This window comes from Lagopus muta, chromosome 7 (assembly GCF_023343835.1).
Source record: "Lagopus muta isolate bLagMut1 chromosome 7, bLagMut1 primary, whole genome shotgun sequence".
In the NCBI taxonomy this organism is placed as follows: Eukaryota; Metazoa; Chordata; class Aves; order Galliformes; family Phasianidae; genus Lagopus; species Lagopus muta.
In genome coordinates, this window is record NC_064439.1 from 3,952,105 (window position 1) to 3,964,234 (window position 12,130).

The following is a 12,130-nucleotide window of genomic DNA, read 5'->3' on the forward strand; positions in this document are numbered from 1 at the left end:
CAACATTTGTCTCCTTGTTAGGCTCACTTGTCCATCCATCTGGATGCACCTTGTCATGTGCAGGGGCCTGGTTTAACCCACAACAATCGTGGTAAGAAATGCAACCCCCATCTCTCACAGGCTGCTGCTGCCCACTCAGGCCAGGAGCCACATTAAGCCACATTAACCTCTCCCCCCAGCAGGCTTTTAAAAGCAGCAGGATGCATGCATTAGCAGGGACAGCTATTTTTATCACAGGTTAATTCTTCTTTAAATACTGCCATCAAGGCTGTTCCACCTCAAGGCAAAAAATGCTTTCCAACCAAATGCAAGACAGCTTGGGAACCCACTTTGTTGGACACCCAACCTGCAACATGTCCAAGCCCCCCGCTGCCAAGAGACAACAACATGGGCCTGGTGTCATCCAGAGGTGCAGGATCCACAGCACAGCTCAGACCCAGGAGTTCTAGGAGCAAAAAGTACAGCTCAGCCACCCCAAACTTACACCAACTGAAGCTGGTCCCCATCCCCAGGGCAAAGAGGGACCAGCAAATGGTCTGAAGCCACCACAGATACGAGGAAGATGAAGTGAGCTGCCTCTGCACAGACCTCTGCAAACAGACCGAGCAACAGCTTCCTCCACGGCAGGATAATTTTATTATGAAAATACTTGTTACAACAAACTTTGTCAATTATAAAACATCCAGAGGAATGGTGCACGTTGCACAGCCTGGAGGGTCTGGAAGCTTCAGCAAACAAAAAACACATGTTAGCCTCTCAGGTGGACATTTCTCCCAACACAGAGCAGCCAACAGGTCCTGAGCACACAGCACTTCCAGGAGAGTCATTCTGTACACGCTGGCTGTGACCATGGAAGAAAATATTGAGCAGATGTTTTCCAGACCCTGTTCTGTTGTTTCATGTAACAGTGACATCAGTTTTCTGCAGAAAGGAGCACCCTGACAAAAAGCAGGGCCCCTAGGGGATGCTGTAGGCTGTGTGAGGATCTATTAACCAAGAAAGTGAGAGGAGAGTTTCCTGGATGATTCTCTTGCACTTGGCCCTTTCGCTCACATCTTCCCTGCCCCTGCCAAGTTCAAGGCAAACTGGATGTCTGTCCCACTCAACCCTCTGTAGTCCTAAAAAGTGGTCTGTGAAACATGCTTCATCCACCAGCCACAGCCTCACAGAGGGAAGCACTGCTCCTCAGATCTGCCCCTTTCCTCCAGGACTCATGGGCTCCTGGCAAAATGCTGGTCAGCAGCGAGGCTCCTCTACCTGGCAGTGATGGGATCAGTGTTGCTGGTAGAGCCCGTGCCCAGATGGAGCAAATCAGTCCGAGTCGCTTCCATCCTGCTTTGCTGACCCAACAGCTGCTGCCAACTCCTCCTCCTGCCCTTTCAAGCGCTCTCCTGCAAGTGAGAAACAGCAGTTACTTAGCAATTTGCCCTCTGTATTGGTAGAAAAGCTGAACTGAAGCCCTTATGCCTGCAAACCATTCTTCCTTATCATGCAAACCTTCTCCCTTGGGAAGGGAATGAAGCTTCACTACCCCTCCCTGCCCAACAGAAAGGCTCTGAGCTCCCAACAAAGACTGTTGGTGTGTCATCCCTCCAGGACAATTGGTGACCCCATACTCCATCCCCCTGGTACCACCACGCACGGATCAGTTCAGCAATGGCTCTCTGAGTCCTCTTTTCCAGTTTCTCCATCTTCTTGGCTACGTCTCGTTTTAAATCCCTAGGAAGGAAAATGATGACATCAGAACACATCCATGACCAGTTGTGAACACAGCCAAGTTGCTCCCCTCCTAGCAGGAAAGAAACTCCTTTGCTCTCCTATGAACATCATGGAGCAGAGCAAAACAACGCAGCTCACGGGCAAACCAACATGATGATTCTGGCACTGATGCCACCTTGCTGATAAGTACCTCAAAGGGACTGGCAGAACCACATGATATAAACAAAGAAAGGAGAGAACAGTCCCATGCCACGTGTTTCCCAACAGGTTTCCCATTTCTCGCACTTCTAGCCCAATTTGGACAACTTCCAGGGAATGGCAACACGCAGGTGATGCAAACACTCCTTTCCCAGGAGCAAAGCTCAGCAGACACTCACCAGTCTGGCTTCCTGGGGGCCAGGTTTGTCAGATCCTAGGGAGGAAGAGGAGACATCCAGTGAGAGCTGGAAGCAACAGAGACGTGTGTCCAGCACAGAGCAGCTCTCCATACGTACCACTTCGTCGATGATGGTCTCTGGCTTAGCTGCCTCCAGCTGGTCCTTCACCTTGTCTTCCACTAGATGGAGAAACAGGATCAGCATCAGCACAGCGGGACACCAAGGGGACAAGGCATGGGGAGACCCACCAGAGCCCTTGGAAAAGCTTTTACAAAAGCCCAATTTGAACAGCATCACTTTTAACAATACAGTACCTACATGTGAATCCACGTGGGCACACATATTCCTTCACCACCAAAACTCTTCTAGAGACTTATAAAAACTATCTGATAACAATGTAAAACTAAAAATTAAACATAATAAACAGCAGCAGGAAGTCTATTGGGTTCATATGCCATGTTGGCAAGGGCTGCATCCACCTGCCACTTTGCATGTCCATAGGACTTCAAGTTGCAATTTGACTCACTATGATTCATTTATGAGGCCACGGTATGAAACCATGCCCCAGAAGTGACCAAGCTCCAGCCCAGCCCTTACACAAATGACTCCAGATACTGGGGAGCTAATGGCAAAGTATGCACTGGGAACAGCCCTCCATCCATCAGTTCCAGCTCTGTGCAAGGTGACAGTGTGGCCACCAAGGATAGGGCACATCCATCAGGAATGAACAAAATCCTGCTTCCAGCCTAAGCCCGATGGATAGGCAATGTGAACCCACTTTGGCACCTATTTCCTGTCCTCCTCCCTGCCCAAAATGCCCAGGGTTACCCCAGACACAGGGAGCTGCACTACAGCCTCAAACAGGCTAGCAGAGAACATGGGCTTTACTGGAAAGAGTCACAACTGCTGTTCCAATTCCAACCCACACACAGGGGAAGAGCTGAAGAAGTTTGAAACTTTAACAAAAGGATAAAGAAAGCGCAGTGTCAGCATTCCTACCTAGCAGATCACTGCCAAAGACAGTCTTTTTATTTAGGGCATTTTTAAAGAGATATATTCCAGGAGGACTTAATATCTCAAGATCAAGGGAACTCCTACCCTTTGCCTCCCTTTGTGCAGCAGTTCAGTGCTAGGAAACAACAGACTGAACGTCCTTAGACTCATGACTAATATTTGTTTAAAGGTAATTCAAACAAAACAGCCCCAATCTCCTTGAGAATCGTGCAGTGAGAGCCTGGCTCTTCCGAGCATCTGCCCTCTCATTTGGGCTGGACTGTGTGTGCTCAGACACACACCCCACTTGTGCAATGCAGGGTGTGCAACCCCACGGGGATGATGAAGCAACGGAGCCTGCAAGCACCACTCTCACTCCCAACATGGCTTGGGCATGCAGACACATCTCCCAGAATCTGAAGTCAACAGCTGCAACCAGAATACATCCTGGTGACTCTTCAACCTGGGGCTGGAGTTACACCCCAGGAGCACAGAGGTTTCCCAGATACCTGATTTTGGAAAGGAAAGGTGTAATTCATTCATTTGGCAACAGGCTGGCTGGATAGAGAGCACTATGCTGTTTTATATGCCCACAGCACCATGAGTGCTGGTGGGAGGAATGCTCAGGAGTGGGATAGGATCAGACCATAGAAACACTTGAGTTAGAAGGGACCTTTCAAGGTCATCTAGTTCAACTTCTCTGCAGCCAACAGGAACTCCTACAACTAGATGAGACTGCTCAGAGCCCTGTCCTGCTTGATCTTGAATGTCTGCATCTCTATGGAGCATTAAAGTGCACCTCTGCAGTGCACACATGCAAGGCACTCTGCATGCTCTCATCCTTGCTGAGGCATCAGCATCATCATGGCAAGTGCTGCTGCTCTGCTCTTCCCTCATTTCCACTCCCAAGTTCCCACTCTCACTCACCTGAGGCTGGCTTGGCTGGGGGCAATTTCCTCTTCTTCAGCTCCTCATCTTCAGGGTCATAGTTTCGCAGTATAAGCTCCCTGGGAAGGATGCATAGAGTAATGAGACCTGTGCATGCTAGCCAGAGACCAGCCATAGAAATCCCAATATGGGAAGGAGGGGACCAAATAATATTCCTGGGTAGATGTTAACAGTTCACTAGAGATGCTTCTGGTCACACCACAACTAGGGCAAAGGAGCTGCAAAAGGGGGAATGCAGGTTTCTGTGGAAGTGATGGTGACCTAGAAGCTCCCCCCAGACTGCACAAAACACAACACAACCATTTCCTCAATGTATACACCCCCCCCCATATTCAGATACTATTTCTGCCCCTTCTAAAGGCTGTTCTTTTTTCACCTGGGTCACTTCTCTGCTAGACTATATGCATGGAGAAACAACAAGGTATTTGCTTGTTCTTTGTTGAAATATCATTTAAGGTTGGTGCCTGAGGTGACTGACATTTAACAGAGCTGTTTCAGAACACACAAATGCATGGATTTAAGCTGCACACCCTACAAATTTCCACAAAGGGCAAACCTTTGTCATTTGCTCTGCCACCATACCCAGAGGCAACATCTTGGTTTTCTTTCTGCCTCATTCCTACCTTGCCAGGTGTTACTGTTGAGCTCTGCAGTAACATTCATCTCATCTCAACACCTTTCCAGCATCCTGCACTGAGCAAACCCTGCTTGCCAGCACCCTACAAGCTCCACCTACATGCAAAGGGTCTGACCCACAAAGGTGGTGAGAGATGTGGTTGGATTTTATGGGTTGCTCACAGTAGTGGGTTCATGCAGCTGAGCCCTCTGCAAATTTGGCTTTGCCACGGTTTCATAGAATCATAAAATCATTAAGGTTGGAAAAGAGCTCTCAGATCCCCCAGTCCAACCCCAGCCCAGCCCTCCATGCCCACTGAGCCCCATCTCCACGTTCCATGGACAGCCCCAGGGATGGTGACCCCACCACCTCCTTGGGCAGCCTATGCCAACATCTGACCACACTCCTTTGGAAAAGAAATTGTTCCTAATATCCAACCTGAACCTCCCCTGGCCCACTCATAGAATATTCTTTGTTGGGATGGACCCACAAAGACCATCAAGTCCAACATGAGTACAGTTGCTTCTCTGGTGTCTGCCCCCCAACACCTCACATTCTGTTCTGGCAGTCCCTCTGCAAGATGTAACTCAGAGAAATGCAACCAGCACAGTGGGAAGCAGGACCAGGCAGGTTAGGACATTGCAGAAATTCCTCATGTGTCAAGCTCTGGTTGCCCAATCTTCCACATCAACATAAGCCACAATAGCCCACGTTTCCCCAGCACTGTTGAAAGGAAGGAGGAAGCAGTTGCCCTGCATTGTGCAGTTTTATGGGCATTTTTATGTAAAACTGCCCTGGGAGAAGGCATTTATTACACTAACCTGGACTGTTGTCACTCCCCAGCCAGCATGGTGGCTCTTTTTGGGAACTCTGACAGAAGGCCTAATGGTCTTCTATGATGCATAACTGCTTCACTGGACAAGGAAAGAGCCACTGATGTCATCCATTTGGATGTCAGTAAGGCCTCTGACTGCTGATCTGCTTTGATGGGATGACAGGAAATGGTTTCAAACTAAAAGAGGAGGATTGAGACTGGATATAAGGAAAGGGTTTTTATAGTAGGAGCGGTGAGGCACTGAAACAGGTTGTCCAGTGAGGTGGTGGATGCCCCATCCCTGAAGACATTCTATGATCTTGGGTGATGGAGCAGCACGCAGAAATCCTCGTTATTCCTTGGTTTTACAGGCTCCAATCAGCAGGACTGAGTTAGTAAGGAGGGAGAGAAGCGGCTAACTCACCCTGGAGGTGATGGATGTCAGGCAGTGATGTTGGCCATCTGGCCATGGGCTGCCTCCTGCTCACTGGGGAGGATTTATCATCCCAAGTGACAACATCAGAGCCTGCAGAAAGCAAACCTGCAACCTCTCCCACACTTTCTGCTTGTTTTAGCTCACGTACAGAAGGATTTCCTTGCAGCTGAATGGGAAGCAAAGACATCCTCCCCTAAGGTTGGAGAGCCTAAAACAAAAGAGCTAGGAGCTGAGCTAGCTGTTCTCAGCTCAGCAAGACTTTAGCACTACACCTTGAGAGGTGATATTTCACACCCACCATTTAGCACACATTCTGGCGGCTGCTCAGCCACACCAAAGCCTGGCTGCCCAGTACTGCTCGTGCTCACTTGAGATTTATCCATGAGATTATAAAAAGGGGAGGAAAAAAAAGCATAATGCACAACTTGGCAACAGCAGCAGAGCAGAAGGGAAGCAGCCGCTCGCAGGGATGAAGAGCAGAAGTGCTGCACCCAGATCCCCCCTGCACCCTCCAAGTTTCCCCTGGTGCTTTCAGATCCTTATTAAAGCCATGGCCAACTGCAGGAGCAAAAACAAACACAGATTGATCCCTTTAATTAAATGCACAATGCAGGAGAAGCTCTCACACCTGCCTCCAGTAATTGCTGGTACCCAGAACATCCGTGGTTGCTCCTTGGGGGTTTTGGCATGAGTGAACCCAGCAGTGCTGTGCTCCCCAGCAGCAGAAGCTGTTGCCTTGGTCTCCCCATTTCACTGTGGTCTCTGCCATTTTCTCTGCATCTCTGAAAACGAGTAGATGGATGAGGAGCTAGCAGTGCTACACCCCTAACAATCTGAAGGAAGGAAGGCAGGGGTTAAAAACACATATTTAAGGAGACGTTGCTGGCCTTCCACAGAGTGGGTTAAATAAAGTTCAGGTGTCAGCAGTTCTTCCAGCGCTGCGTTCCACAGAGACAGCCCAGCATGCTTCTCAAATTATCAAAGTTCCCACGACAACAAAGAAAACAGAGTTAACAACAGGCTCTGTGCAGAACGAGCACACAGCAGCCAGGTTAGCAAGAACAGCTTGTAGGATGTGACGCTCCAGCAGTAATGGCTTGGCTAAGAAAGAACACAGCACCCCACGTAGAAAACACAGCATCCTGCATCCTCACCCAGGACCAGCAAGCACCAAGCTGCTGGGACATCACAAGCTTCAGGGGAACTGCAGGGTTTGCAAAGGGAAGTGATGCACAAACCTCTCGGTGCCTCACTGAAGCCCAACAGTGGTGGCAGGTTCCCTGTTTCAGACTCTGGAATGCCTCAAATCTGCTTCCCATTGTGGTTCATAATGGGACAAGTGTGGTGGGGAGTGGCTGAGAGAGCTGAGGTTGTTCAGTGAGGAGAAGAGGAGGTTCAGGGGAGACTTCATCACTCTCTGCAACTGAGAGGAGGTTGTGGTGAGGTGGGGGTTGGCCTCTGCTCCCAGGTAACAGCGACAGAATGAGAGGTGATGGTCCCACATTGTGCCAGGAGGTTTAGGCTGGATACTAGGAACAGTTTCCTCTCTGGAAGAGTAGTGACGCAGTGGCACAGCTGCCCAGGGAGGTGATAGAGTCACCATCCTCAGAGGTATTCAAGAACCATGGAGATGGCACTGAGGGATGTGGTCAGCGGACAGAGGGGTGAGCTGGGGTTGGACTTGGTGATCTCAGAGGTCTTTTCCAGCCTTAATAATACTATGATCAGTCCTGGGAAGAAGGAAGGACATCAGCCTTTCTTCGAAGCAGGAGTGTTAGAAGCAGCAGAGCACGCAGGTTATGTGTAGAATGCAAAGACTTATCTCACTGCAAAGCAGGACACTCAAAGCTAACTTCGAAGTTATTTCTGCTTTACTCCTTCAGCCTCAAGGGCTTTATGGAGCAAACACTGTTTTTCACTGATAAGAGGACTTCTTCAGTCTGGCAGTGAAGCACACGCATGCTGATGACCAGCCACTGGTGAGGATGCTTCCTCTGCTGCAGCCAACCCACCATCAAAAAAGAAGCCACTCTTAACACCCAGATCCCCAAAAAGAGACTTTTCAGTCTTTGGAAGCAGTTTAGGGAGGTGCTCCATCCCCACCTTGGCTGGTTTGAGTTATTTTCTTCTGAAGTCCTGGAGAAATACCATCTGGTCAGACAAATTGTTGACCTTTGCCCTTCTCAAGCTGCTCCAAAGCCTTCTACTCTTCTTTGACAACTACTTCAACTTGCTTGAGACCACACAGCCTGGACAACAATTTCCATTTCGTCCTTTCAAGAGCAACCACAGCAAGAATTTCATTTAATTTCTCAGCTTCTCCAAATTCCACTTACTGCTGGGTGGTCCTGAGAAGCACTGTTTGAACACGTCATGAAGGTACTGCTACAGAAGACACAGGTGAGGTCCCAAAGCCTTGAAGAAGTGATGATTTGGGGGACCATCCCCCGCTCCTTGTGCCACAGCACCATCACCCTCCAGGAGCACTGCGATACTTACTGTGCAGCACTCATCCATCCTGGTACAGATGCATTTCACAGACCCCTCTATTTTACACTCTCCATTCCTGCAGATGGCTCTGACATCTGTTCCTGGATATCTGGGAGCATCCCCTCCTGCTGCAGCCTGCCTGGGAGCTTCCCTACAGCTGGGCTAGCTCATAGCAAGATCCATACATCTCCAGGCTGCCTCTTTATGCATGGTGACCTATCTAGAAGTCTGCAAGGCAATCTGCACCTCCTCCAAGTTAGAAACAAATAATTTCCACACCCCAAGCATTTGGTGAAGGCTCCCTTAAATCATCCTGCAGCAGGATCGAGGCATCTCCATAGGACACAACACAGAAGTCCAAAGCTGTTGTTTGATAACGGTGTGAAGCCCTGGATTCCTCACTTGGGGCTGAAAAGGAACAAGCAACAAACAGAGGCAGAGAGCAGTGGTTCCCACCAGCACCCACCTTGCGTGCTGCTCCTGCTCAAATAGCTGAGCGTGTTGGAGCACATCCTGCTCCTCGAGTGGCTGCTGAGAGGCACTCGAGGAATGCCAAAAAACAAGCACTTCTCTCCAAGCCCCCAACAGCTGGTTTCTCAGGATGTGCTTCTCGGGGCCGTATCTCTGGGTGCTGCATGAAGAAAGCTGCGAAACACTTGAAATGCAGGCAGGTGCCACGGGGCTGTCTGGCCTCCCACGCAGCTTTAGGAGGCACATGAGCATTTTCCAGGCTGTATATTCGTAAATGTGATGAGGAGGAAGCCTACACTCAAAGCTGCAGAACGGGATGCAGCACCAGGAGCTTGGTGATGGGCCCTGCAGCTGGCACAAGAGCTCTGTCCATACTTTATGGGGTTTCTCCAGCTCCTTCAGCCGGTAGAAGGTCAGGAGCAATCTGCCATCCTTGAGGCTCAAGTCACAAAGAGGTCCTAAAGGTATTTTGGGAGCATCTGGGTGATTACAGGATGCTGACATCCCTTTTGTTGGCCTCGAAACAGTGCTGAACTCTGCAGCTCTGCCCTTCCTCCTTCTCCAGCCCATGAGCATGAGCCTCCAGCATGATTGAAGCTGGGAGGCTCCAGCTTCACCCCTGGCCACCTCCAGCCCTGGCCCCTGCCCTTCCCTGCTGCAGGAGAAGCACCTGATCCCTCAGTGACACACAGTGACAACACAGCCTGACTCACCACACAGCTTCCACATCAGCCCAAGTCACAGGTTTGGCTGCTCATGCAGATTTCTATCAATAACACCACACTGTCACACACATGTCAAGCTTAGCCTACACAGACAACTGCTTTTACCCATACACTTATTATTTTTTAATCTCTCCATACCACAGGATGTATGGAGGCTCTGCACAGTGGTTATCCATGCTCCTGCCTTGCTGCCCTGCCAGGCCAAGCCCAGCACATTCACTGCTGTGTTATTTTTTTTTATGCCAACACTGGAAGAAAAAGCCTTAAAAAACAAACAAAAAAAAAGGATTGATCTGCCCCATGACATTCCTCCTACGTGGGAGAGCCCACATTTCCCAGCCCTGCCTCCCCCTCCTCCTCCTAGCACTTCACCTCCACAAGCAGCACTACATGGAGTTGTAATTTTAAAGGATGACTGAGCATTGAAATACCTGCAGCTGATTAACTGCAGTTTGCTGCAGCTTCGTTTTTAGTTAAAAAGATGATTTTTGGGTCTCCTCCTCCCTCTCCAAGCCCTACCCTGCCTATTTATTGACATTTTTAACATCCCTGACGAGCTCTGCTTGCAGAACTGTGGCTGAACTTCAAAGCTCAGAGCAGAGCAGCTCATTTTTCCTGCAGGAACCAGGCAGAAGGGCCGAAGTCCATCCACACCCTGCAACAGCCAAAGCTGATGGCAGGCTGCTCCACAGCAGGAGGCATTTCCTGGTCACTGGGTTGAGCAAAACTGGTTAAAAAAAATAATAATAATAACCCAAGCTCTTAGCAATTACAGATATAAGCTCCCCTGAGAGGCAGATGAGAGATATCTGGAGCTGAAATTGCTGCAAGCAGATTGCATTTTTCACAGAGGGCCTCGTCAGCACTTGTTCCTGCGGTGGTATCTTGTAGTGTGAAAGATAAAAACAAGGAACAAAAAAAAGGGCGGGGAGCTTTGAGCAGGTCAGAAAAAACAACAGGAAGCTGCTGAAAACTGTTTTGGTGCATTGGCAGCAAGAAAATATTCGGTCGTGCCTGCAGCGCAGGGTGTGAAGTCCAGTCCCCAACATGGGCTCAGCCCTTCACCAACATCTCAGCTAGGTGAAAACCAGCCCTAAAGCCAAGCTGCAAAGAGGTGAAGCAGCAGGCAGAGCTGTTCCTGACCTCAAGAAAGTCAGAAACCTCTTCCAGGTCATCTGAAGTCTACATATGGGCCACAAGACTACTTATGGGTTTCAATGGCCTTGTGTGCGTGGTGGTTTTCAGGTTGAGAAAGCAGCAGAGCCAGCAGGGAAGGCTCACTCAGGCTACCAGAGCCCCTCGTTGCTCACATTAGCTCAGCTTACCTTTCATCACCAGCACACAAGGCATTAGTGCAGAGCAGTTCCCTTTTTCAAAGGGTTGAGAAAGCTCAGCTTTGCTACCAGGAAATGAAAATCTAAGATGAAATCAAGTTAGCAGCTTGCTGGCACTCTGCTTAAAAACACACATCCAATTTCAGCAAGAGAGAAAGAGCATTCACCAAGGACAGCAGAAAGCAACAAAGTCCCTAGATGGGATGGAGTTCAGTTGTAAACCTAAGAATCGTCTCAGCCAAATTTGTGATTCAAACATTTCCTGCAAAGCAGATCTTGCTCTCATTTGCCTTGCAAATAGATGCTGAGATCCTGACAAAACACACAGCAGTTGGATAGAGCTGCAGGCTCCTGAGGAGAAATTGAGCTGGAAAGGGAACTTTTTGCCCCAAAAGTTGCTGCCCTCCCTAAAGGTCTTATTCCCACATATTGTGGATGCCCTGCACCCACATCTGCATCATGTATCAGTACAAGGCTGACTGGAAATAGAAGGTTCATACCCAACAATCTCCAATCTCTATAACCTCACTGAAGCTTCAGGGCATCTCCCACAGGCAGAAGAAGGCTTTGCTGCAAGAGGAGAGCTCACCAGTGTGCACGTGTCAGAGGAAATGACCTCCCAGCTTGGCACCAGTGATGCTGAAGATTTGGGATGACACTGCATCACCTCTGATATGCTTCAGGATGCTCAGCAGTGGTTAAAAAGAAGCATCCCCCATGCTAAAAATCAATCCCAGTGGAGAAAAGGATTACTGTTGGGATTTCAGTGACCAATTCACACTTCCAGCTTGGGTGCAGGAGTGTCACTGCTAGTTTGGTGCTCCTCAGCAGAGAGCCATGCAGCGTATCAAGTGGCAGGGCTGGAAAGCAAGAGCTGATGATTCATTATTCATCATCGTTTCCAAGATCTTTAACACCTCTTACAGCCTAGACCTTCCAGCACAAAACCCTCCAGGTGTGCCAACTGTAAAAGCTCAGCTTCAATGATCAATCCAGAGTTCTGTTCTCTCCCAGAATAAAATGGGTGCTGGCAGTTTGGAGAAAGCTTGCAGCTTCTGCTGAGAGTTATCCCCTCAAGCAGGGGAATAGATTCTACTCCCCTTTTTCACCACAGCAGCAGCTCTCATGCACAAACAGATGCTGTGATGAAAAACAGCAATGAGGAAAACCTACATCCCAAAAGTTTTAAGCAAACCTCACCCCCCTG

At 49.2% G+C, this 12,130-nt stretch overlaps 1 protein-coding gene across 1 annotated transcript in view; it reads right to left on the reverse strand.

The window, feature by feature from the left end:
• Positions 1-617: 617 nt before the first annotated feature.
• Positions 618-12,130, reverse strand: part of CCDC12 (coiled-coil domain containing 12) — a 34,449-nt gene continuing 22,936 nt past the window's right edge. Inside the window, exons 3-7 of the mRNA XM_048951855.1 lie at positions 4,017-4,096; positions 2,214-2,275; positions 2,097-2,131; positions 1,643-1,719; positions 618-1,391 (exon numbers count right to left, since the gene is read on the reverse strand). Of these exons, the coding sequence (XP_048807812.1) occupies positions 1,312-1,391; positions 1,643-1,719; positions 2,097-2,131; positions 2,214-2,275; positions 4,017-4,096 (334 nt within the window). The 3' untranslated portion in view covers positions 618-1,311. The remainder of the gene's footprint in view (positions 1,392-1,642; positions 1,720-2,096; positions 2,132-2,213; positions 2,276-4,016; positions 4,097-12,130) is intronic.